Source organism: Sminthopsis crassicaudata, chromosome 3 (genome assembly GCF_048593235.1).
Source record: "Sminthopsis crassicaudata isolate SCR6 chromosome 3, ASM4859323v1, whole genome shotgun sequence".
NCBI lineage: Eukaryota > Metazoa > Chordata > Mammalia > Dasyuromorphia > Dasyuridae > Sminthopsis > Sminthopsis crassicaudata.
In genome coordinates, this window is record NC_133619.1 from 524,821,996 (window position 1) to 524,849,285 (window position 27,290).

Consider the following 27,290-nt stretch of genomic DNA (forward strand, 5'->3'; position numbering starts at 1 on the left):
TATTCATAGAATGCAAATGATGCTGGGAAAAATCTGTGGTAAATGTGCATCCTAAAGTTCTTCCATGGTAAACTGCCATGTACGATTGTATAACCTAGGAAAATATTTCATTTGTTATACCTGGAGCACTGAAGGAGAAGCTGAATAACCTTTAAAATACTGAATCAAAAATGGAAAAAATAAACGATTCCCCTCCACTTTCTTAGGCAATGCATACTCCTAACTTCCTCAGTACGAAATGCATACATTATGCAGATGGCTTTGGCCACTATGCCAATCTCCTTTTTTCTTTGGGAACCTTTTGTGTCCTTTTTCTGTTGTCGGCTGGCTGGGAGCACCCCATCTACCGCCTGCCTGCTGCTTGCGCCACACACACAATGTGAGCTTTGTTTATGTGTCCATAAATATTTGACAATTCAGAAACAGCACCGTTCCCAGCACAAATGAAAAAGATTATTCCTGGGCAATTTCAGGGTCGTCAACACTCTACTCTGGTCCCTCCCAAACCAGGGATAGACATACAAAAACAATGAAGTGGGGGTCATTCAGTGTGGGAACTATGTCAAGTAGGTTGGTCATTTCCTTTTGGGACATTTGCTGAATTGGCACTGCAGATAGAATGTGGGAAATATTCAAGGATTTTGTTTCTCTTAAGGAAAACCTATTGTACCTGGTCAATGACACATAGAATCTGTGAAAACTGCAACATCCCTGACCTGGAATTGAATTGAGAATTTGAGATGCTAGCTCCCAAACTACTCTTAGAACAGTTCCTAAGAGAAACTGAACAACTATTTACTATATTTTTCACAAGCAAAAATTGTAACTGTACATCTATGGTAAAAGCCAGGAGCTCCTTATTTCTCATGAGTATAAATCTAACAAAACGTTTAGAGGAGGGGAAGGGCTCTCCTGAAACCCGAGCAGCTGAACTGTTAATACTTCTGTGCTTCTGAAGTCAGAAAACAGAAATATATTCTTGTTTCCATTCCCTATATGCTACCTGTCTTTCTCTCTCTCAACCCCACATTCAACTTTGACCTTTTACAATATTAAAGCCAAGTTATTTTTAGCATACATAGTTGTAGGAAAAAAAAAAAAGTAAACCAATGGGTTATAAGAACCAAGGAAGCAAGCTACCTGGAGTCCAGATATCATTTTCTTTGCTTCCTCCATTTCTTTTTCTAAATGTTCTTGTTGCTCCAGCAGCTGATCTTCCCATGAAGTCTCTAGATAGGTTCCTGGGCTCCCTGCTAGCCAGTCACGAGAAAATGGAGAATCTGTCTCATCTACAAAGTGAAAAAAGAGAGAATGGCTCATGTTGATAAACAGAAACCTTCGGGAAGAGAGGGTTCCCAGAGTCCTTAGTCAGGACTTCACTGTACAAACTGGAATCTCCACTAGGTGTGTGTGGAGGACGGGTAGGGAGGGTGAGAACAGCTCTAAGCAAGGCACCTTCCATGAACGCCAGGCTCAAATCTCAGGGGAGCTGCAGAAATATCCTCACAGAAAGGGGGACTCCTGCCCTGGGAACAGCCCACATTTCTTCCCTGGGAGGTCAGTCAGCATGTATTTGAAGCGGTCGGTGCACATGCCCCAGGGTGCTTTGGTTCTCCATTCCTGAAGGGTCTCCCAGCTGGATTCCTAGAGAGTGCTCACAGAAGGTGTGGATGGAAGGGTTGCCAAATGTGATACGTAGTTGCCAACTCCTTCAGAGCATCAGCTCTTTAGTTGTTCCAACAGTCATAAATACTGAACCCCACCTTCAACACACAGACCTGGAGGCAAAGTACACAGGAAATAAACTAGAAAAATACTTCCTTGCCCTCACAAGAGTCTGAGGTCCTAGAGTGGCACTGACAGTGCACAGGCCAAACTCCTCATCTGAATTCCACTAATTGGCAGTAACATAGCTGCAGGAGTGTGTTTTGTCATCATGATCATAAATGAGGCAGCATGGCATGGGAGAGACAGCTAGATGTGAAGTCAGGAAGGCCCTGGGCACAAGCTCCCCTCCAAGTGGCTCTGGCGGAGTTCACTTCACCTCTTAGTGCCCAGTCAGCTGCCTCCCTCCCCACGCCATTACCGGGGTCTCTAGGCAGGCTTCAAACATAAGTCTCTTCTGACTCCAAATGTAATGCTCTTTTTATAATATCATATGTGTCTCCTCTCTTTATATGAAGACTAAAGTAAGGTAGAATATAGGAGAAGGTCATTTCAGTTTTACTGTTGAAAACCTTTTCCAATTTCTTCGGAGGGGATGCAAATTCCATGAAAATATCACCTGCTTTATTTGATTGCTAAAGTGTTTCCTTTGTATTTTGTGAGAGGGAATGGGAAGTAGTCAATTAGAATATAAAAAAAAACAAGAAAGAGAAGTCATTCCTGTTCCTCCTTTCCAACTTAAAACCAACTTTGTGTTCTCTGAAACAAATTGGCTCATATTCAGATCTTGATCTAAGATCAGGGAAGAGGGAATTTTCTAAAAATAAATAAATTAAAATGAATTCAAAAAATAAATTTTAGCTCAGATAGTTATAGGATCATATAGCATCCTAGATGCAGCCATATGAGAAAAGATTTGTTCAGGGTATTGCAAGGTTTTTTTGAGTAGTTTGAACATTAGACACTAATCAAGAGGATATAACCCTTCTAACTGACCCCAAAGGCAATAAGTCAAACTCTGGAAGTAGATAGTTCCCATAAACTGGAAGAGGCTAATCATCACAGATGACTCTTGAAAACTTCAGAAGGACACTGTCCAGATTAATAGGCAAAGTCAGGAGAGGTTGATGAGCACTACCTGTTCTGTTCTCCTGTCCTTCAGAAGGGATAATCACAAAATCTGCCCTCTCCTCCGACTGGGATATAATGGACTCACTCTTTGCACTGTGGATAGGACTTGGTGATGTCAGACTGTGGTGAAGGAAGAAAGAAGAGAAACAATTATTATGCATGATTATGCAAGGACTACAATCAACCTCTGTACTCTATTCCAGAAACATATTCCCCTGTAAGGACCCAGTCCCATGGAGACATTCCCCAATAAAGACCTGGTCAACAGAGTTCCACTAAACCCAAATGATAAGATCAGTGATAAGATTGTTATCATGGGGTTTGGCAGACTGTTTCTTATTAAAAGGCTTTGGGATATTAAAAACCCAACTGCAGAGCTGAGAAAATAATACCAGTCTGTATCTTGCAATTGTTTTGTGAAGTAGAATGAAAGCAAAGTGTTATGCATTGGATTCTTATAGAAATAAAACACAAATATGATGTTTCCAATGATAAAAGTAGGGAAGGCAAGGTGGGCATCTATGTGGGCTAACCCCAAAATAAAATAGGAGAAAAAAGAAAAGAGAGAGGGAGAAGATAGAAAAAGGAGGGAGGTGAGTAGAGAGGAAAAGAAAGATTAAGTGGATGGGCAAAAGCAAAAGACAGAGTTGGAAGACGACAATGTCATGCACTTGGACACACATTTCATATTAAGTTGGAAAATGAGAAATGTAATATGTGATAGTTGCATAACATATAGGAACCAGAAAGGCAGTATGGTTTAGCTCTCAGTTCCTTACACTGTATTTTTCAGAACTGAGATTTCTAAAACCTGAAAATGGTAGATGCAAGGAAGGAATTGTCTAATTTGGTTTGGTTAGTTTTACCCCACAAGCAAAAAGTTATTCATTAGAGTTCAATAGGTAATTAGATAATGGTCTTGGCAATTCATATTTCAAGGTTATTAGAATCAGGTTTTCAAGCAAAAACAAATTTTTTAATTCTCCAAAACTAAATGCACAAATAAGACAAAATATGAAGGTAACATACTTATTTCCTCTCATTGGACAAGGAAGCAATCCAAAAGAAGCTCTTTTTATTTTGAGCTGCACCTTGAGAACAGTAATACTGAAAACATCTCAGAGACTGTGGGGTCTGCAGTTGCAGGCCTCTCTCAGGAATCCTACCCAAATCCGTCACCCTGACAACAGCAGAAGTGTCTAGGGTTCACTGACCCATTTAATGTGCCCTAAAGTCTCCCAGACTAATCCTCACAACCACGATCAGGAGTTAATGTTTCATTCTTCCTAAGGCAGGAACAGGAGACAGCAAAAACAAAAGCAAAACTGAATGGAAATTATCTGGAAATATTTCTAAATCTCAAAAGCAACCTAAGGGACAGTATCCCCTCCTCTCTAATGTCCTTGGTTTAAGGGCCAGGGTGGGAATGATCTCAGGGACATTGGTCCCCACCCCTACTCCCATGATAGAAGTGACTGGGAAAGCCCCTCTTGTGTCACATCTAGCTCATCCCTACGATCCGGTCCACTCCCTCAGAGGGCTTTCTCTAAATTTGTCAGTCCTTCAATCACTCGGACAGTCGGGCATCTTAACTAACATGATTTATGGGCACAGAAATAAGCGATGCTTGCATCCGTAGAACAATACCCGGCTTCTCCGGGGCACAGATTTAAAGTTAAGTTATAACATTAATGTCCTTAAAGAAGCAGGAATTCAAGTCTGGAAATCCAGGAATAGTTCTTCAGTAGCTGGGTTTTGTTTTTAAAACAGTAATGATAAAAGAAACCATTGGAGTCCCTCACAAGCTATGCTGGCTCTCGTAGGGGCTGAACCTAAAACCCCGGGGGATTACATGCTGTTCGCTATGCATTCCGACGGGCAGCTGGAGGCACGTACTGAGCCTCGGGTGCAAGCCAGCAGAGGGGGTCTGGGCACCGGAGAGGTGCCGGAGCCCCTGCCCCAGCCGAGGGAGAAGCGCCTCCCCGCAAGCCCCCCCCCCACGCCAACGCAAGCTCGGCTCCACCCCGGCCCCGCCCCGTGCGCTGCCTCCCTTATAAGGGCAGAAGGAGGCGGATGCCGGGGTATCCAGCTGAGTCGGAGGAGTGTCAGCGCAGACAGAGGAAAACAACATTTGTTTCCCCAGTTGAGGTTGCCCGGTGTGAGAAGCAAAGGGGACAAGTGGCAGGAGGGGGGTGGGAAGAGGGAAAAGGTGAAGGGTTCCGAGAAGAACCCTGGCGGTCCTGAGGCATGCGTGCGGCGAAGGAAGCTGGGGGGGGGGGGAAGAGGTGGGGGGACTTCTCCCTTGGAGATGGACGGAGGCACCAGCAGCGAGGAGGAAACACGAAGTCCTCAGGTTTCAAATCAGAACGACACATTTAATCCTAATTATTTGCAGGATGACGGACTTCCCCGTTTCCCTTTAAAGATACCATTTCCTCCCCAGTCGGTCGTCCACACCTCCTGCTTCCCCACCCCCCAACACCATCAGGAGCTTCAAAGGAGGCGGCGACGGCTGGTGGCAGCAAACACGCCGAGGGAGGCTTTCCCCAACTGCCGAGTACTCGAGTCAAAGGTCATTGTCTAGTCTCGAGCCGAGCGGTGACCCCCCACCCCCTCGCAGTCCGGAGACAAGCAAGGCCACAAGCTCAAGTGTCCGCATTCCCAGATGGGTCGTGAGTCTGAGGGAGCGAGTCCTTCCCCTTCGTTCTCGGCGTCCCTGGGTTAACCCTGGCGCTGCTGCGCTCCCTAAACCTGCTGCATTTTTAGATCTAGGCTCTCGGCGGCGGCCCCCAGTTCCAGGTTGCCAGCATCCCCCGAGGCCCGGGAGCTAGCTCTTTAACGGTGCCGTTGCGCCCCACCCCCATCCCCGGCCCACCGCCGGCGACGACAAAGGTGACCCCGGCTCACCATTTGACCTGCGTCCCTCCCATGGTCCCCTCAGGCTCCGGCTTCAGCAAGCCCGCTTGTCCCGGCGGCGTAGGAGGGTGCTCCGGATCATATCTCCCCGGCTCGCGGGCATGTCTCACCCCCGATCAGGGGCAGGAAGGGCGAGCTAGCGAGGGGCTGTCCTCCGGGGCAGGGCAGGGCGGGGTGGGGAGGACGAAGAACCGGGGGTCCCACACCCCGTATTTTCCCGACAGCTCAAACACTGCAGCGGCGGCGGCGGCTCGGCCTCGGTGCGCGCCGACTCCCCTCGCAGACTGCCAGCCCCTAGCTCTGGCATCTTGGTCCTCGCCGCGGCGAGGCGATGCGCATCTTTCGGCTCCCAGACATCTCAACCCATCGCCTCAGAGCCCGAACGGAGGAAGGCGGAGGCTCCGCTTCGCCGCCAGCGCCGGCGGAGCGGACAGGGGCGGTGACTCTGCCGCGCTCCTGCAGACCCCTCCCCTCCCCTCGCAGCCTCCGGTCACACGCGCTCGGCTCGCTCCGGGAGGCGGCGGCGGCACAGGGTTCCTACCCGGCGCGTCCCAGACCAACACGGCGGGCACACTGGAGCTGGGCCGGGTGGAGAGCAGCGAGCGAGGGAGGGAGGGAGGCGAGAGGAGGAGGGAGGGGCGGAGTGAGGGAAACGCAGAGTGAGGGAAAAAGCTGAGAGAAAAGGGGGAGGGGAATAAGGAGGGAGAAGGAACCGCGGGTCGGCTCAATCTCGGGGAGAGGAAGCCGCGCCGGGGGTGCAATGCTCGCCCTGGTAAATGGCACACTCGGGTAACTCCCTCGGGCCCCGAAATTTTTGCTTTCTCCAATCTGAAACCTTCCTTCGTGGACACTGAGGCCCAGTTAGAGACCTGAACGTGGCTCTGCGCGCGGGGCGGGGGCCGGCACCCTCCCAACGTCATCCCACCCCGGTCCCCTCTCCCCACCTTGTTTTTGTTTTGAAACTAATGCTAATTTCCTTTTAAAATACAAGGCCGGACTAGCGAACCCGAAATTATCAAGCAAAGGAGAATGAGTTCCCCCGTCCCCCTGCATACCGGGCGGGGAAGGGGGAGAGTTTCACGGGAGGAGCAGAGGGAGTTAGGGCCCGGCGATGCCAACCTCACCACCTCACCCTCCTCTCCCTACAGCCGTCGTTGAGCTGGGCACACATCAACCGTGGGCTGTTAGACCCTCTCTAGTAAACTGCTTTCTAAAAATCGCTAACCATCTTGGGGCCAAACCTTGAATTCAAAGAATCTCTCTCGAGCAGAGTCTCTCCTACTCCCGCTCCCTATTCGAGGTGGAATTAGGAAGCAATTATTTAGGTCTCCCCTCCCAGAGGGGCTCATTGAGGAACAGACCAAGGGACTGATTACCCAGCAGGGGGCAGTGACTAGGGGATAATGAGATTCCAAAGGTGAAATAAGGGAGGATTGAGCAACAGAAAAGTAAATGTGGCGTATTTTCCTCGAACGCCTCCCCCTTAAACAAGCTGGGATGATTTTTCCATTTCTGCATGATTTCCAATGAGTCACTTGTTCTCCGTGACCCACCCCCACAGTCTTGCCGGGGTCTCTAGGCCTACAAGAAGTCAGCAGGTGCTCTCAAGAGGAAATGCAGACTCTTCTGCTCCCTGAATCAGGTTGTGCAGAGTGAAAGGCCTTGTAAGCCAGCAGGAAACAACAGATCTAATTGTATGACTGATCATCTTTTGAATTTGTCCCAAGTGATAGTCTCATTAAAACAAAAAAGGCTAGAAAGAAATCTCAGGAACCAGCAATCTCTGATTGTGAATCTATTCTGGAAGTGGGTATTACCTCAAGTTGACCAGGGTTACCAGCATTTTATAACATTTTTTTTCTTTTTGAAAAGAATTAAGAATGTCTTCAGTAAATCAGAAAAAGGTCCATTAAAAGCAGGATGACATTCATCATGAACAAGAAACAAACAAAAGAAACCCAAAACAGAAATAAAATGAGGAAGAATTGGCTAGCTGAAGTTTACCTAAAAACATGGAAAGGATAGCCACACAGATTGAGTTGGGCCCAACTACCCTAGTCAACAAATTCTCCATGATGCACCCTAGATCAGCAGGTGATTTATATAGGGAGCTTCTGGATGAACAAGTTATCTATCCATGCAGGCTGGCACCTTCTCTGCCACATTTAGGCTTAGCTGCCTAGGGCACTGAAAGATTGAATCACTTTTTCAGGCTCACATATCCAGTATGTGTCAGAGGCAGGACAAACTCAATTATAATACTTTTTTAAAAGCCCTGAGGGGTCATAGTAGAATATAAATTAAATATGACTCAGCACCAATGTACAGTTATTAAATAATACACGAGGATGTGTTTACAGGAGCATGGTTTTCATTAGCCAAGGAAGTAATCCTTCTGCCATTACACTGGACATCACTCAGCCATTAGAGCACTGTGACCCATTTTTGCCTCTGCAATTTGCTCTAAAGGATATTAGATTCACACACTTATTAGCTCAGTCAAATTTTTACCAATCCACAATTCCCAGTTCTGTCAATAAGCACAGTAAACATAAAATGCCCTAACAACTGGACTTGTTTTGCTTTAAGCCTGCTACCATTTTCTTTTCATTTTGCATCTATCACAACTGTACACTAATTTCAAGTCTGTAAAAGAACTAAGAAAGCTTAAAACTATACTAAGAATTTTTGGACATGCTGCACTAAAATTATTGCTCTTAGCTGCTGGCTTTACTCGGATAGTACTCTAGCCATGCCCCCATGTGGCCATGACTAAACATGGTATCTGGGACCATGCACTGAAAAGTACACAGAATTTTTGATTGTGAGGAAATATTTATCACTTCATCTTTTACCTCCCTTAGCCCCATTTCCTCCTCCCCCCCAACTATGGAAGCCACCAGAAGGTATACTCCTTTATAATCAAATATTAACCATGAGAAAAGCTCTTTTAATCATTTTTTGGGGCCAAGATCCCTGACAATCCTTCCCAAATGTCACTTTTAACTAGGATAATTATAAACAAGTCATAGGGTAATAGTTACCTGGAGGAGCTGGCCTTGGATGAGGGTCCTTGATGCCCCTCATATTGTTGCACCAGTGCCCGAACACTCCAGTATGGATTTTCAATTTCCTCATCCATGCTACTGTTTCTAAAGACAAGTAATCAAGAAGGGAGATGGTGTCAGTGACTCAACCCTGCCACGACTCAAGGTCATTCCTCTTCATCAGATGCAGAGACCTAATGATATGGTGCATTTTTCTAGCATGGCTTGGATTTCTGAACTCACACTTGGGTATTATGATTGGGTTCAGAAAAGAAGCTTCTCCCAAACAAATAAATGAATGACAATAAATAAACACATAGCAATAGCATAACTTAACATTTGGAGTCCCAAAATTTTTTCAGAAACTGCTCCTTACTTTTTAGTAACTGCAAATTTAACACATCTCCAGAAAAGAGGTATTTCCTTTTTTTGGCTGGTCCTTCAAGGCCTTTGTGTGCCTGCACAAGGCAGAGACTGAGGGGTGTTAATACATGGATATCATAATATTTAAGGGAAAATACCAGAGTGAGGAGGGCAGTATCCCTTACCTTTGTCTGTATCGGAAAACATCTCGTCCAGACCGTGACATGTCATGACATACATCTGCCAAAGCAGCAGCCGCACCCTGAGCCACCGCAGCAGCAGAGTGTGGTTGGTGACTCTGCACTGGGGCTCTGGAGTCCCTTCTGTGGCTCACCATCCTATTGGAACCAGGTTTGAAATGTGCTGCCAAGGCAAGGACCAGCCTCATGATAGACTTCAGGTTTCCTTCCACAATGTCTGTGGGATGGGAGAGACCCCAAAGAGATCTAAGTGGTAAGTGGCAAAGGGCTTAAGGACCTCCCATAAGAAAAAAAGGGCACACTCAGGGTTATAATAGTCTGGATCTCCAAGCCTGCTTGACATGGGGACTAGAAAGGATACAGTGACTATCTTGCCTTCCTATTCAGTTCCTCCAGAAAGAGGGAGAATGCAAGAACAAATGACAGGTGTGATGAGAGTTCACATTTGATCCTTTCTATTTTATGTAGCATACACTGAAACAAGGCTGGGGGCTGCTGGAGCATCACTCAGGCTAAATGAGTCCCACAGATTATACCAGCCCTCCTGATCATTCTGACATGCTAGAGAAGAGACCCAGCTCGCCACAGACAACAGCAGTCTGCCCTAAGGGCCAGCACAACCTCCTTCTCAAGCTAGTGACTCAGTACTGGGGCCTTGGGACTCTCCGGCTCTGGCTTCACCTTCCAGGCCTCTCCTGCAGCACCAGGTAAGGCTGAGCTAAGAAGAGTCATATTCTCCTAAGTAAACCTAAGGTCCCATGACTAACATCCTCTTAGGTGTTAAAGATAACACTGGAAGCTGTGAGATTTCTCTGTTCACACCAGTAGCCTTTTGTGATGTGAATAGTAATGAGGGAAAACCCCCAGTTCTAGACCACCTGCAGTATGGCTAGTCAGCCAATAAACCTTTACTAAGTGCCTAGGATTCGTGCTAAGCACCATGACAAAATTAGATCCAGTTTCCTAAAATAATCTTAGTCAAAAGGTCAAGAGAACTGACAAATATGTAGAAATACACTTTTGTTTTTCTGATTTCAAGAAGGCAATCTTAATATCAGCTTGTCAGTTCTGTCATTTCTTTTCTAAGCATTAATTCTCTTTCACTCTCACATCTTTGACAAACCAACACTGAACTATTGTGAATAAAGGATTCCTGTCTTTGCTCCCTTTGCCATTTGCTGAAACTAGCTTCTCAAAGCATTTAAGATTTCAGGATTATTCTGTCCCAAAATTAGGTATTTGTTACGTTCTTAGAATGATTACCTGAGTACATACGTCTGATTCTGTTTTTACTTATCCAAGATCCTTAAGCAATATCACCTAGAGAGTTCTGAAGATGGCCATCAACTGCTAAGACTGAGGACATACATTCCCGATGCTTAGGAATATAGTACTGACCTTTAGCAGAGGTCTGATGCATTCTAATCTTTTTGGAGGCCACAAACTGTAGCACTTTTTCCACATTGTTCTTCATTTCCTGCTGATTGCTGGGATTCAGTTGCATCCCATTCAACTTCTCTCCAGCTGTGAGAAAGAAAAGACTACATTAATAGAGTTATATCTGTCTGAGATTCATTAAGAATGATGACATCAGTATGGTGGTTGATTTGGGAACTAAATGTTTGACTAAATATAGTGATTTGTCTCAGTCTGCATGGTTCTGATGGGCTTGGAAAAAAGAGAGACTTGAAAATGGGTTGCTTTGATACCTTTATATTTATCTTTGATTCCTTTTGACTATGTCCATGAATGCTTTAAAAAGCCTCTGGACACAGGTTTAAAAAAATATAAAAGCACCACAAAATAAGTAAGTTGGAATGAAGATGCTAAGTAATTGAATTCATGTATTATACCACAAGCTGCTTCCTAAACTAACTATTTGAAGGAGTTTCCCTCAAGGACCCCAAGCAAGGCCAGTTGATGAAATAGCCATGGTATTATAACTAGTTACACAGACCTGCCACAGATGCCAAATCACCAAGAGCAGAGAATGGCCCTTTTTAAAAAAATTTTTTTTATTTTTTTAAAATTAATTTTATAATTATAACTTTTTTTTTGACAGTACATATGCATGGATAATTTTTTAACAACATTATCCCTTCTGTTCCGAATTTTCCCCTCTTTCCCTCCATCCCCTCCCCTAGATGGCAGGCAGTCCCATACATGTTAAATGTGTTATAGTATCCTAGGATATCCTAGATATCCTAGATACAATATATGTGTGCAGAACCGAATTTCTTGTTGCCCAGGAAGAATTGGATTCGGAAGGTAAAAATAATCTGGGAAGAAAAACAAAAATGCAAACAGTTTACACTCATTTCCCAGTGTTCCTTTTCTGAGTGTAGCTGATTCTGTCCTTCATTGATCAATTGGAACTGAATTAGATCTTTTCTTTGTCGAAGATATCCACTTTCATCAGAATACATCTTCATATAGTATTGTTGTTGAAGTGCATAATGATCTCCTGGTTCTGCTCATTTCACTCAGCATCAGTTCATGTAAGTCTCTCCAAGCCTTTCTGTATTCATCCTCCTGGTCATTTCTTACAGAACAATAATATTCGAGAATGGCCCTTTCTTAAAACCCCAAAGTGTGGAGGATAGGAGATTCCATTTGTGATGTAAATATGGGCAAATCTCTTAAGCTCTGCCTAAGTTTCCTCATCTTTCTCCCCTTACCTTGTGGGGAGGCCCTACCGGTGAAGGAGTCATGAATTGAACCTGGGGACTACTAACCAACAATCTCTATCAGGTACGCTAAGATGACGCCATCCCGGAGATCTTGCCGAAGATCTTGCACAGGTTTCACCTCGGGCCTCTTCTTCAGCTGGGCATTCACCCAGGCCACATAGGTCTGTAACTGTTGCTGAAAAAGGAAGAAAAAGGTTAAGGAAGAGGTTAGGTTAACTCTCCTCCCTCCTCCCAGCTCCACCTACCCACTCCATAGTAGAAGAAGAAGCCAAGTCATATCATTATCTGGGCACACTATAAGAATGTGGAAATGCTAAAGTAGGGGGAATTCCAGAATCTTAGAAATGGAAGGGACCCAAAAGGATATAGCCCCGATCCCTGCTCAGTGATGAGTTTCCTGTTTTAACACCCCTGAAATGTGAGCATCTGGCGTCTGAGAAAACACAGCTTGATCTCTGGTTGAGAATGAATCCACAGACTGCACCTTTGACTTCTGTGACCCTCATTGCTATACACAGATAAACAGCTGATATTTCCAATGATGGATGCATGACTGACTTGAGTTTGCCTTTGGGGTGACATAGTAGGAGGTTTAGTTCATTTTAGATAAAATCACAACTGTCATTTCAATTCCTGGATTGTTCTCTAGAGATTTACTTCTGAAGTGAACCTCTGCCAGTCTTGATTTTCACAAGTTCTCTCCCACTCTCTAAACATAAAAGGAAGATTTGGTCTGCAGTTTGATGCTTAGGAGTTAATCTCGGATAACTAAAACCAATCAATTTAACTAGATCCATACTCCTTTCATAATTGTTTCCTCCAGGATAAGACTTATGATTCCACAATTCACTTTCAGTTCCAGAGATCCTATCATGAACCCTGATTATCAGGATTTCTACAGTTATGTGTTATGTGTTCTCTAAGGAGACCCGATTTATCCAGGACCTACATAAAAATGAAATGTTCCTATTGCATTACACTTGCGTTTCATTGCAAATGACAACACCGAAGAGATGGTTTTCTGTTTTCTAGTCTATTCTTAAATTTTCCAAGCCTGGTTTTGGAATCAGACAAAGAAAGCTTCCCAGAAAAACTGATTAGCCAGCTAAAATTTGAAGAACTATGGAAAATAATCATACAAGGTTGTTTCCTCATGAAATGGGAGGAGCAGATGAAGTGCAAACTTTCTACTAACTCTTTTTCAAATGATAGAGGATGTGGCTAGGGGACCATTTTAATTTTTGAACTTGTCTATTTGACAGTGAAAATATACTATGCTGGTCAATCTCTGAATCATCTGACTGTGTTATAAGTATGGAAATAAAATGACTTTAGTAAAGAGAGAGCTAGAAAAATAACTGTATGGACATGTATACATATATTTAACATGGATTGGTCAACTTGCCATCTGGGGAAGGGGGTGGGGGGAAAGAGGGGAAAAGTTGGAACAAAAGGTTTTGCAATTGTCAATGCTGAAAAATTACCCATGCATATATCTTGTAAATAAAAATCTATTTAAAAAAAAGAGAAAAAAAAAAAAAAGGAGAGAGCTAGAGATTTGAAAAATATATCCAAAATTCAACTATTAGATGGGAAGATTGATAGGCTAGGACAAATCAACTCAGTTTGACACTAAGAAACCATTTACAGAAAATAGCCACAGATAACTTCACACACATCACTTTCTGTCCACCAAGTAGATACTTTATGATATTTTACTTGGAGTGACTGGCCAGAATCTAAAGTACAACATAATTTGTCACCAAGCCTTAAAAAAATAATTAAAGTTGTCAAAAAAAAAAAAAAGGGGGGGGGGAACTGGCTACCTTAGGAGAAATAAGTTCCTTTCACTAGAAATCTCCAAGTGAAGATGGGATGGAGATATTGTAAAAGAAAATTCTTGGTTAGGTACAATTTGGATTAATTTGCCTATTTACCTTCTGATTCTGAGATTCTGTGATTTTCTTTAATGGCAGGATCATTAGATTAGGCGATCAATGGAGTGCTGTAGACACAGCATACTTAGATTTCTGCAAGATATATACAAAGTTTCTTGTGTTATCTTTGCAGACAAGATGAAAAAATATCAACTGGATGGAAAGTAGTTACATGGATTCAGGCCTGCTTAAATGCCCATATCCAAAGAATAGACAATGAGATGATTTTTTAATTGTCTTAAGCTTGTTGAAATGATCCAGGGATCTGTCCTTGACCATGTGTCTTTTAATATGTCTACAATGGATTTGGGAGAAGGATGTTTGTTGATTAAATTTGCAGATGAAAGTTTGCATCTAGAAGAATTAATATATTGGATACCAGACTCATCATCCAAAAAAATCTTAACAGATTAGAATAATAGAATGAATTTAATGAGAGTTAATACATCTAAATTTAATACCCAACACTTGGGTTCAAATAATTAATTCCACAAGTATAAAATGGCTAAAGTAAAGATCTGGGCAGCTTAATGGATGCAAATTCAGTACCATGAGCTTGCAGCCAGAACATGTAAACTTAAAATGCAATAAGAGAAGCATTGTTCAGAATGAGGGAGCTGATCTTGCCCTTGTAATTTGTCCTGGTCTGAACTATTCATTTCAGTTCTAAACATACATTTTAAGAGTGCTGTCAAGCTGGAGCATTCCCCAAGGAGGGAGAAAGGAAAGGAAGGGACCTGGAACATGTAATATGAGATCTGGGTCAAGGAACCAGGAATGTCTGGCCTGGGGAAGGGTGATGAGGGGGCTACGACAGCTATTGCTCAAGTATGAAGTTCTGTCATAAGGACAAGCTAGAGGAAACTGGTCCCGCTGGGGTCAGGACAGAACTAGGCAGAAGTTAAAAGGAAGCTGACAAAGTTCCCAACAATTACCGCGGTCCTGAAGTGGGACGGGCTGCACAGGAGGGAGACAGTGCTCCTTAATCACAGGTCTTTAAGTGAGGTTCCCACCGCCATCCTGGGGAATGCGTGTGAGGCGGCAACTTCGGAGAAGGACAGACCACAGGCCTCTTCAGTCCCCACCTGGAGACTCTGGGCCCGCACTCTGGCGACATTTCTACTGCAGCCTAACGGAACACGGCGCTGCCCCTCACTCTGACCCCAGGAGCCAACGTGGGCTACTCCGGACGTCCAGGCTCGCGAACCAGGAATGAAGCTCAATGCTAACTGCATCAGGGCACAATCCTGCTGAAACTCCAGAGCTCCAAGCTCCGGACGTTCCCTTAGTCAGATAATCTTAGTAACTGCTCATCAGCTGCTTCCACAGTTTGAGTCTCTATTATGTTTTTCTTGGGGGAGGAAGAAAAATCTCTACAAATACAGGCCCCGAGGGCTAATATGCTGCCATCTGCTGGGCAATCTGGGGGAGTACAGTGACCCGCTGAGTCCAAACACCAAAAGCCATTTTACTATTAGAAGATTCACGCCTTGAAAGCGGAAAGCTTCGGATCTGCAAAACTCGGTCCGGACACCTCAGGAGAGCAGCTCTGGCCCAGGCTCACGGAGGGCCCGAGGCCGGGAGCATCCTGGGGAGCACTCAGTGCTGAGAGCGCACGCCGACAGCGACAGAAACCGAGGCCCGGCGGGGCCGTGACTGAGGCTGTCCGAAAGCGCCACAGAAGAATCGGGCCTAAAACCCAGGGCTCGGCGGGTCGCGGAAGTCACGGGCACCACGGCCGCAGCCAACTAGGCAGCCTCTGCTTCCTCGGCCCGGGGATCGGCCTGGAAGGGCTAGGTCAAGCGCTAGCTCTGCATCGAGGGCCAGCGGCCCTGGAGAAGTCGCCTAACTGTGCGGGGCTGGTTTGGTAAATGGCCTTAAGTGACTTGTCCGGGCTCACACAGCTAGGAAACTAAGTAGTCATGGATTATTGCACTGCTGAGAATAGCATAGTCATTTACAGCTGGTCATCCCAAAATGCTGCTATTATTTTGCGTACTGTACATTTCAGTTTGTTTGAGTTCATGGAGGACTTTCCAGATATCCCCCCCCCCCAAGAGCATTCTGCTCATTGCTTTCCATAGAAAAATATTCCAATGCAATCATACACCACAATTTATTCAGCCATTCCCCAATTGATGAACACCCCCTCAATTTCCAGTTTTTTGCCCTGAGAAGAGAGTTGTTACAAAGATTTTTGTACATAGAGGCCCTTTTTCCTTTTTCCCTCTCCTTTTAAAAATCTCTTTCCGTATTCATGCCTAATAGTGATATTAAGTCAAAGGATATACATGAATTTAAAGCCCTTTAGGCATAGATCATTATCTTTTGATCATTTATCAACTGGAGTAATTTTTTTTTTTTTATAAATTTGACTCAATTCCCTTTATGTTTGGGAAATAAGACCTTATCAGAAAAACTTGCTTCGAAATTCTTTTTACAATAACTATTGCTAACTGTATTTCTCTCCATTTATTCTATTCTGGCTTTCCTTTCACTCTTCCCATCCTCAAAAGAGTTTTGGTACTGACTCCAATAAGCCTTCTTTTTTGTCACCTTCCCTCCTTCACACATCCCATCCCCCTCCTATTATCCTGCAGGGTAAGTCAGATTTTTATACCCATGTTGAATGTATATGTTATTTCTTCTTTGAGCCAATTTTGATGAGAGTAAAGTTCCTCCCTCTCCCTTTCCTCCTCCTCTTCCCCTCCACTGTAAAAGCTTTTTCTTCCCTCTTTTTTTATGGCCAATAATTAAAATCATTCCACTTCTGCCTTTCCTTTCTTCCATTACATTCCTCTTTCTCCCCCCTTAATTTCACCATTTTTTAAAGATATTATTCCATCATATGCAACTCACACCCATGCCCTCTGTTTACATATTTTCCTTCAAAATGCCATAAGAAGTTCTAATAAATTACAAGTATCAGGAATGTAAACAGATAAACCTAATTAAGTCCCTTAAATCATTTAACATTAAATCTCACTTTTCACATCTGTCAAATAAGGGTATTAATACTTAGCTGCCTGATGATTGTGAAGAAAGTGCTTATATAAATTATAAAGTACTATATAAATAGAATAGATAGAGATTATAAATCTATAAATAAACTATCATAGTTCATCTGATCAAGTATACCTTGGGTGTATCTTGAATAATTGCATCAATAATTTGGGGTGGGGAGACATATTATTAATTTTATATCAGATCAAAGAATATTTCTGCCCAAATTCCCAAAATCTCTGATCCCTGATTAGACAGAGCTTCCCAACAGCAATATTATGGATTATATTAACGTCAGCAAAACACTGTTAACTAGTATAGTTTCCAATAGTGTAAACTATTTTGAAAGCCACAGAGTAGATTGATAAGTATGTTTAGTTCTACCTATCCTTTTCTTAGATATAAATCATAAAGCCTTAGTGACTAAATATTCCCTTTCTCTTTAACCCCTACCTGAAGGATGATCCAGCAAGATTAGGTTAATACTCACAGCTCACTGCTCAGAAGTTATATGGATCCTCAACAATTATGGTTAGGTTGACAACAGCAATACCTTTCCAATAATGAAAATACTTCCATATAATTAGATAGATGAAACTGGATAGCCAGTGAGGCATTTGGTCTAAATCAATAAACATTTGTTAACTTACTTTTTGCCAGACACTGTGATGAGTAAAGGAATATGAACAAAGGCAAAAGAAAATAAAAACCCCAAACCAAAGGAGTTCACATTCTAATAGGAGAGCCATGTAAATCATTATGTACACACAATATACAGAATAGAGGGAGGGCAGTCTCACAAGGTAGGCAAAAGGTGAGGGTGTTGGACCAGCAAAGGCTCCTGTAGAAGGCAGGATTTAAACTGTCTTGAAGGCAGCTAAAAAAGCTAAGAAGCTGAGGGGAGGAGGAAGAGCATTCCAGGTATGAGGGCCAGTGGATGCAAAGGCATGGAAGTGGGAGAGTGTCATGTGCAAGGAACTATACATATGCCAGTATAGCTAGATTGCACAATACATATAGGAAGTAAAATGTAGGAAAACTGGAGGGAGAGTAAGGAGCCAGATCATGAAGTGTGTCCATGTTTAGTGGAGGGTATTTGATAGAGGAGATAATAGGAGTTTATTGAGTAGAGAGGAAACCTGGTCAGACCTGTACTGCAGGAAAACACTTTGGCAGTGGAGTGGAGAACGGATTGGAGTGGGCAGAGACTTGGGCCAGGAGACCATTACAGTCCCTCAGGCAAGAGGTAAGGAGGTCAGTGACTGTGTGAGTGGAGAAACAGGATGCACAGGATGGCATACAAGGATGTTGAAAAGGCTGAACACCAGGCTGTGAATGTGGGATGAGTGCAATCGAGGAGCTGGGGATCTCCCCGAGAGTGACTGGAATGAAGCAGTAAAGTACTTTGTATACTATTAAGTGAAGCTAAACCTGTCATCCATGAACTTCTCTGGAGCCAATCTCAGGAAGACTGAGTTTCTCTGCTATGATATAATCTTTTATTTAAGGATGCAATGGAGGAACTGTCCACTAAGTCTGGTATTTATGAGCAGGTGGAATGCTGCTATTGCAACTCCCTTCGTGCAGGGGCTGGAGAGTGGGATGCTGATGGAAATATCTCAGAGAGACTTTGGAGCATGTGTAGACATTCTGGAACTGGTTCCACTCTGCTAAGTCTATGATGAATAGAAGCCTTATGTGGTTACATAGCCAGAAATTTCAAAGGTACTAGCTAACCAGAACCTCAGCCCTTATCTTAGGTGACTTCTTCCTGGCTGATGGCATCCCAGTGAGTAATATTGGAGATGATCAGAACTTGAGCTCTGAGAGGTCAGGAGGATAGCCAGTTAAGCTCCAGCAATCTGGGGGTAGAGTTCAGGGACCAATGGAAGAAGGTGGATATGTTGCCCAGAGTTGCACTTCCAAACTAAAGCACATAGCGACTTTCCCCTTTGAGGCAACCAGTGTTTTGGAACAGGGGATTTGGTCTTACGTCTCTTTACTCCAGCTCTCACCATCATCCAGACCTGACACCCAGTACCTAAACCTGCTTGCACTGGGTTTGGGGAACCAGGAACTGGATCTCCCAAGGTGTGTACGTTAGTAAGAGTAACTCTCAGTAAGGAGGGCTCAGATAATTTCAACAAAGGGCTCTACTCCCGATACAGTTTGATCTGCCCTGTGCTATCCCATAGTTGAAGAAACTTTTCCTCTGGCTACTGCTGGGATTTGATCTGTAACTAATCCAATTTCTTGGCAGCACATGATTCTACCTTTGAGACCCAGACTGGGATCTGCTCCCATCCCAAGGAGTCATCCGGGAATGGGGCAGGCCTTTTTCTATGACTCTTGTTATTGTACAGATGCTGCTCTAGGCAGCAGAACCATACCCAGTCCACTGGGTCTTATCTGACCAAGCCTGTATGACATTCTGACTCTACACAGATAGTCCCTAGCTCAGCTCCAATGGCACTCCCTTCCCAAGGAGGGGGCAGTTGGGATGGGGCCCATGCAGCCTCTTTGCCTCTGTCTGCTGGCAAAGTTGGTGGACGTGCTTCTCTCTTCTATGAGCAGTGCCCAGGGAATGGCCTCTCTGGCAGGAAACGCCCTTTTGATTATGTTGCCTGTGAAACCCGGACAATGCCGGGCCAGGAAACTGAATCACTTTCCTTTGATTTGTCTTAGAAGATCCCGCCGGACACCCAGCGGGATGAGAGACCAGACCCCGAGGTCCTTTCTCCAAATAACCACCGAGCACGCCAACTCTGCTGGAGAGAGCACAATTTCTTGGGTTGACCACATTGTACAAATGCCAGATGTATGCTTGCCAAATGGAGAACTCACACAGGGCAAGCACTCACCAGGGGGTCAGAAAAAGTGATGCAAGGACACTCTCAAGGTCACAGGACCACCCAGCAGGGCATGCCCTCATCAGAGAAGGTGCTGGGCTCTATGAGCAAGCAGAATTAGCTCAGAAGAAACACATGTGCAAAGTTAGATAATCCACCTCAAATGTTCATAGGGACTATTTGTGTGAGACCAAGCTCATATTGCTCTGAGCAGTCACAGCAGACACACCATAACTCGACTCTAACAAACTGATGTCATTTTGATCCTATCCCAGAACAAAGGACACATGAACTGATGCTGTGAAAAAAGCAGAACCAGGAATACATGGTACACCATAACAACAAGACTATGTGATGATCAACTATGAGAGGCTTGGTGGTTCTCAGCAGTTCCAATCCAAAGCAATCCCAATAGAGTTTGGACAGAAAATGCCATCTGCATCCAGAAAAAGAACTAAGAAGACTGAATATAAATCAACACATGCTATGTTTACTTCATTTTTTTTTCTTTTTATCTCTATTGAGGTTTTTCCCTTTTACTCTGATTTTTCTCTCCCAACATGATTCATAAAGAAATGTGTATTAAAAATAAATAAATTTAATAGAAAAAAAAAAGAAAACAAAAGACAACCACAATGTTCTTGAGCTCAATGGATCATCCATAACATTATGAATCATTAGATTTTGGTCCTGGACTCAAGTGAGACATCCTTACTATCCTTATTAGTGGGATTTATCTTACAAGATCCATAACTGGTATCGAATTCTTGTGCTAGTGAATACCAGCTGCCCAAATTGGGCCACCATGGCATTTAGGAGCTTCTACCTGCCTTTCATCCCCATTTCTTTATCATTAGGCCATTGTGCCAGACCAGGTTCTGCAGACTACCACATGGTTCAGTAGTATGGGTCATGGTTCAGATGTCATGGCATGGTTCAGATCTGGGACAATGGATCTCTTTGGATGTAAGTTCATAAGAAAGAGAGTTCTTTACTGGAATAAAAAGGGAAGATAGTTCTCAGGCAGCTGTACAAAGCTACAAAGTGAGAGAAGTTTCCCATGGTCTTTCCATGCTCTATAAAGAGATTTTTCATGACCATAGATAGAGACAGCCTTGTGAAGTTGGAGGGTTTGTCAAGTCTGAGAATCTGATAAGCAAATAGGGTATCCTCCTCCTTCCCATTTCTCCCCCGCCAGAAGCATGTATTGGAAGTCATTCACCTGGGAAAATTCTTTATCCACTTGTGCAAACTGTGCACCATATTTGCTATCTAACTGTCCCATGACCTAACTCAGTACTTGGCTACTGATCAAGAAACCAAGAAAAATACCAAATGGCCCCAGTCCTTTGCAGCCCCTATAACTTCTGCAGGGATACTGGCAGAAGGATCAAAAAAAGGGATGCAGCTTCTAGACTATCTATAAACATTTGCTTAACTCCTGTTATTCTAAATATGAGATCCTTATCCAGCGGCCAGTGGGGTGCTGTGGGAACTGAAGCATATAATCTTGATATTCTTACTAAGTGAAATTGGAGGACAGAAGAAAGTTGCAGATAAATGGAAGGATGGATTATGGGTTCTCCTTGAAGAAGAAAATAAAAAAAGTAGGTGGGATTGATTTTTATTGTACTCCAAAGTCAACAAGAAATTATCATTTTGTTGTGCATTTAATTATCTCATTTTGCAGTGTGCAGCATGAGCTTTTTTGAAAAGACTGCCATAAAAATAAGCGTCACTTATTTGAAATAGATACATTTAAATGTAGAGACAATCTGACACAATAAACAGAAGGGTTCAACCTTGGAGAACCTGGGTTCAAACCCTGCCTCTGTCATATGCTGAGTGACCACAGGCAAGTCCCTTGACCTTTCAGGGTCCACTTTGCTATCTTCTGTTTTTACATCACCTTCCCTTTGAAATGTAGTCCTCTTCCCACCCCTTCTACAGAGCCATCCCTTATAACAAAAAGTAAAAGAGGACAAGAAGAAAAGCAATTGAGCAAAATCAAGCAACACACAGCTGACTGGGACAGTTATGCAGTGTTCCAACTCACAGCGTGTCCCTTCTGTAAGGAGGCAGTTACATTTTCTCATCTTTTCTCTGAGGACAAACAATTATCATAACCGTTTTCTGGGTGTTTTTTTCTTTTTGCTTTGGGCTTTTTGATGTATGTGAGGACACTGCTGCTGTCCTGTGTTTACTGTTTTTCTGGACCTGCTTATTACTTTACTCTGTATCAGTTCACATGAGCCTTTCCATCCTTCTCTGAAATATTCATACTCATGATTTCTTATAGCATGATTACATTCCACATTTATGTCTGCCTGGCCATTTCCCAATCAATGGACACTACAAAAGCTATTACAAAGAGTGCTACTTTGGAAACTTTGAGGTATATATTGGACCTGACTTTCCATATTTGATTGTGGAAGGATGAATGCTTAGGAGTAGGATTTCTGGCTTAATCAATTAACAAGCATTTATTAAGCACCTACTATGTACTAGGCATGCTACATTGGAACTACTAAGACAAAAAGAAAACAGTCCCTAACCCTAAAGAGTGTGCATTCTAGAGAGGGAAAGTGTGTGTGTGTGTGTGTGTGTGCAGGCAGAATACATACTGAATGAATAAAAGGTAGCTTGGTTTCTTGCAGAAGGGAATACTCCTAGAAGGGAATCCTGGAAGAAAACATGAATCCCAAGAGATGAAAAGTGAGGAGGCAGTGCGTTCCAACCTGGGGGGAAAGATGTGGAAGGGGAGAAATGAACATTGTCTGCTAAGGGAGTGGGACCAGGTTATAAAGAGCTTTCAACTCTTTTCAGAAAAGTTTATATTTTATCCTACAGATAAGAGAGAGCTCCTGGGATGTGCTGAGGAGGAGAACGACATCAGGTTTGTGCTTAGGGAAAACCATGGTGTGTAGGACAGACTGGGGAAGAAGGCACCTAAGGAGGAAGTTAGGAAAACACATAGTGGAGGTAAGAGGTGCCATTTCAGTGGGGAAGCCACCCATGTGAATGGTGACAAGGGGTTGGACCAGGTTTCTGCAGTCGATGCGGAACCAACAGCATTTGGCAAATGGCTGGGAGGCAGGTGGAAAGATCACCATGATCCTGATGACCCAGCACGCATTTATAGAGCACTTATTGTATGTCTGTACTACATACCTGAGTGTTGATCCTCACAATAACCCTGGGAGGTAGGAGCTATTATTAGGCTCATTTTACAGATGAGGAAACTGAGGCAAGCAGAGATGAAATGGCTTACCCAGAGTCTCACAGCTAGTGTCTACGGCCAGATTGGAACTCAGCTTTTCTTGACTTAAGGCACAGAGCTCTATCCACTGTAACACTGAGCTAAGAACTTAATGGGATGTGTTCTGTGGAGTCTGGGAGGAAAAGTCACTGGGGACCAGAGAAGGCTTTTTTTTTTTTTTTTTTTTTTTTTGCTGAGGCAATTGGGGTTAAGTGACTAACCCAGGGTCACACAGCTAGGAAGTATTAAGTGTCTGAGAGAAGATTTGAACTCAGGTCCTCCTGACTTCAGGGCTGGTGCTCTATCCACTGCACCACCTGGCTGCCCCAGGGAAGGCTTTCTTTAGCATTTCATCCTAGAAAGAGGGGTAGGGAAAGTATTACGGGCATAGAGGAAAACCTACAGCACATGGCTTGTTTTGTAGACAATGTCCCATACTCTGACAGGAAGATGAAGTGTACACAAAAGAATAGCAGAAATAAGGCTAACAAGAATAGGCTGTGGAAAGCACCAGGTTATAAGAAGGCTTTGAACAGCAGAAGAAGAATCTGAACTTTACTGAGTAATTAAAAGGGAATTAGACAGATAAATAATGTAGTAGAAAGCTAAGTGTCAGGGTCAGGAAGTACTGAGTTCAAATCCTGCCAGCTTTGTCACCTAGAGCAAATCACTTAATCTTACTCCCTCAGCCTAAATTTCTTTAATTATCAAGATGATACTGACTCACAAGAATCATATTTACAGGAGTTCTCTTAAACATAAAATGGAGATAATAGTAGAAGTAGGTACTACTATTAGTATTATATATATATATATAGCATTATTATTTCAAAGTCATTGTGAAGAGCAAATGAGATATCTGTTAAAAATGCCTAGCACAGTAGCTAGCAACCTCCTACTTCTAATGCTTCTAATCCTTGTGGTACAGATCCCTCCTCAATTCTTCTCCTTTCCCCATAGCTCCATAAGCAAAAACCATCCCCCACTTCTATGTCTTACCTTCCCACCCCCCTCCACCCATGTTGCAGGCCCCAGTCAGGTTGGGCCAGAGTCTCTGGTGCCCCAGGGAATCTCCATTCTCACATTAACATACTTCTTTTATCTCAGGCTTCTCAAGCTTCTTCCATGTTCTGGAACTCCCTAACATAGTTCCCCACAAACAAACAAACACATCCTTGTCCAACCTTTCTCCTACAGGTTATATCTTCTCTCATACTCTTTCAGATGCTGGTCCTGGAGTAAGAGCAAGCATGCTTTCTGCTCTCCACTGCCATTTCCAGGCCTTCCTGTGTCACTGCTAATTAGGAACTTCTCCTTTTAGATTGATACTATCTCACTGTAACTCCCAATCTACATCCTGCTGGCATTTTTCTCCTCATTATTTCTCTTTCTTAAGGAGATTAGCACCTGGATCACATTCTTCCTGGCAAGCCTGATACATGTCCTCTTACTAAGGTACTTCAGTGCTCCCTCATTTTGATGGTAAAATTCCTTCAAAAGTGTCAAGCTTTCTAGTCCCCCCCATCTCAAGACCCAGGATTTATGCTTTTATTTTATCACAGCCACACTTTGATCTCACCCACAAGCACTGCAATCCCATTTTCAGGATTTTTGAAATTCTTTTACCATTCTCTCTCTCCTCTTTTAAATATATTCATCTTTATCTTGACACTTAGTCCTTCCATTCCTACTTTACAAGCCCATCACCACTGCTCTCCTTTCACTTTCCCCCTAATTTTGACCCTATAGTAAACCAATTCAACATTGCATTGTTTTCTCTGTCCTGCATCCAGTCCCTAACAGTACTGGCCTCCTGAAGGAAGTCACACAGCAATGCTTACTGGGCACTCTACTATAAACTATGTTATCTCATCTCACCCCAAGGCAGTCCTTTTACTCCTCCCTAAGTGATTTTCTATCCCACTTCCCCCACCTTCCTTATTATGCCCTCTGTCCATTCTTTCATCAGAGGCTCTTGCTTCATATGTGACGGAGAAAACAGAGGCCATTAACCATGACTCTTTCTTCTCCCCAGCTCTCATCTCAAAACCCCATTCACATCATCCCCCCTCTTCTCCTTTACTCCAATTTCTGATGAAAAGGTGATGCTCTTTCTTGGTAAGTATAATCCCTCCCCATATGCCCCTCATCTTGCCCTTCCTGAATTCTTCAGCAAAATGCTCTCACAATCATTCCCTCTTTCTCTACTTTTCAATTGACCCTAATTTCTTACCTCCTTTCCTGTTACCTACAAACCAACTTTTAAAAAACCCTTCATTTCACTATAACAATCTTTGTTATGTCCTTCATCTTTCCACTCTTTCATAGAAAACCTCCTACAAAAGGCTGTTTAGTTCCGATGTTTGTGGCCCACAGTGAGGGAGGGAGGAGATGGGAGACACTGGAGTGAAGAAGACAGGGAATGATGTGAATGGATTTTTGATGTGAGAGTAGGAGAGAAGAAGGAATTCGTGGTGAATTACTTTCTCTTACTTGATTTCCTCATCAGTTTTCATGAGTTTAATTATCCTCCTTTTATAGATGGCTTCCAGAGCTACATATCCAATCCTAGTGTCTCTTCTGAGCTCTAGTTCCTCATTACCAATGTCTGTGGGACACTGCAAACTGAATCCCCAAAATACCTTTACCTCATCCCAAGTATGTGAAACATTACATGTTCAAATCAGACCCTATTATCTTTCCCCAAAAACTTGCTTTTCTAATTTCCCTGTTCCTGTTGAGGATATCCTTCCAGTTATAACCACAGTATCATTCTCAGTTTCACACTCTGTCTCACACCTCTTACTCAGGTCCTAAATCTTGTCTACTCCACCTTCACATCCTGTCTCGAAGCCTTCCCCTTCTCTCCACAAAATCATGACTGTGGTAAAAATCCCTATTGCCTCACACTCAGACAACTGTAAAGCCCTCCTCTTTGGTTTCTCTCCCTCGAGCATTGCCCTTCTCCAATCTGTACTCAACATAATTGCCAAAATAATATTTCTAAAACCAAGGTCTGTCCACCCTGCTTCCCTGCTCAAGAAATTCCAGTGACTCCAATACCTCTAGAACAAAATACAATGTCCTCTCCAACCTACCTTTCCAAGGATATTGTATTGTCACTCATTTTCCCTTACTAATTGGCCTGAACAAAATTGGCCTTCTTGTATTCCTCATACTCCATCTCCAGAGTCCAAGCTTTGCCCAGATGACAACTAGAAGGAGCCCCCTCCTCGGCTTGCCTCTTAAAAGCCCTTTTTGGGCAGCTAGGTGGCACAGTAGATATAGCACTAGCCCTGATGTCAGGAGGAGCTGAGTTCAAATCTGGTCTCAGACACTTAACGCTTCCTGTGTGACCCTGGGAAAGTCACTTAACCCCAATTGCCTTAACCAAAAAAAAAAAAAAAAAAAGCCCTTGTTCCCCTCCTATATGAGGACTTGCCTTTCCTGATTCTTTTAGCTGCCCTCTGCTTCAAGTTACTGCCTATTTATTTTGTATAGATTCACTTAAAAACAGGTTATCTCAATATAAGCTCAAGGGCATTTTGTCTTTGTGCCTTATCTCTGGCCCATTAATAAATGCATTTTTAAAGACTAAGGGTAAAAACAAACATAATAAAGTCGTAGAAGAGAAATTTTAGGAGGAGAGATAATGGATGGACTCCCTTTTTCACATGTTGAGTTTGAAATGCCAAGGGTACCCAGAAGTGGAGATGAGATGTAGTAAGGACATGATCAAAGAACTCAAGTTCCAGCATCAACATTACTTGTTCTGTCTCTTGTCAAGTCTATTTCTCTCTAAACCTCAGTATCCTCATCTATAAAATGGGAGTGACCACTTACATCATTCAAGGGAGTTGTAAGTAAAATGCTTTGTAAACCAAAAAAATGCAGGCAGAGCCAAGAAGATGAAGAAAAGGCAGGAACCCAAAAATGCTGGATGGAATTTGTTATTAATAATAGTTTTATGATGGCGTTCAGCTCGATGCTTAAAGGAGATACTCTAACCATCACCAGACAAAAGTGGGGCAACTAACTCCAAATATGCGTTTTTGAAGTTCTACTGATGGCAACCCCTTTCTTAATATATGAGTCACAAGTACCCCCAAAAAGTCATTCTCTTTACCTTTAAGACAACATGGTTGCAATTTTCCTGTCCAGCCTCATTATTCCTTCCCCTTCCCACAATCTAATACTACAATCTAACCAAAATGGCCCGGGATTTATTGC

General features: G+C 43.3%; 1 protein-coding gene across 5 annotated transcripts in view; it reads right to left on the bottom strand.

Annotated features, from left to right (window-relative positions):
- Positions 1-27,290, bottom strand: part of DIXDC1 (DIX domain containing 1) — an 82,782-nt gene that overhangs the window by 23,759 nt on the left and 31,733 nt on the right. For 3 of the 5 annotated variants that reach the window (XM_074304272.1, XM_074304274.1, XM_074304273.1), the window contains 6 exons: positions 12,058-12,187; positions 10,721-10,846; positions 9,308-9,539; positions 8,757-8,864; positions 2,804-2,916; positions 1,141-1,289 (listed from right to left, as the gene is read on the bottom strand). In XM_074304272.1, coding sequence (XP_074160373.1) covers positions 1,141-1,289; positions 2,804-2,916; positions 8,757-8,864; positions 9,308-9,539; positions 10,721-10,846; positions 12,058-12,187 — 858 coding nt within the window. Of the gene's footprint in view, positions 1-1,140; positions 1,290-2,803; positions 2,917-5,703; positions 5,942-8,756; positions 8,865-9,307; positions 9,540-10,720; positions 10,847-12,057; positions 12,188-13,949; positions 14,043-27,290 lie in introns of those variants that run through there. The other 2 variants (XM_074304275.1, XM_074304276.1) reach the window with 2 other exon arrangements.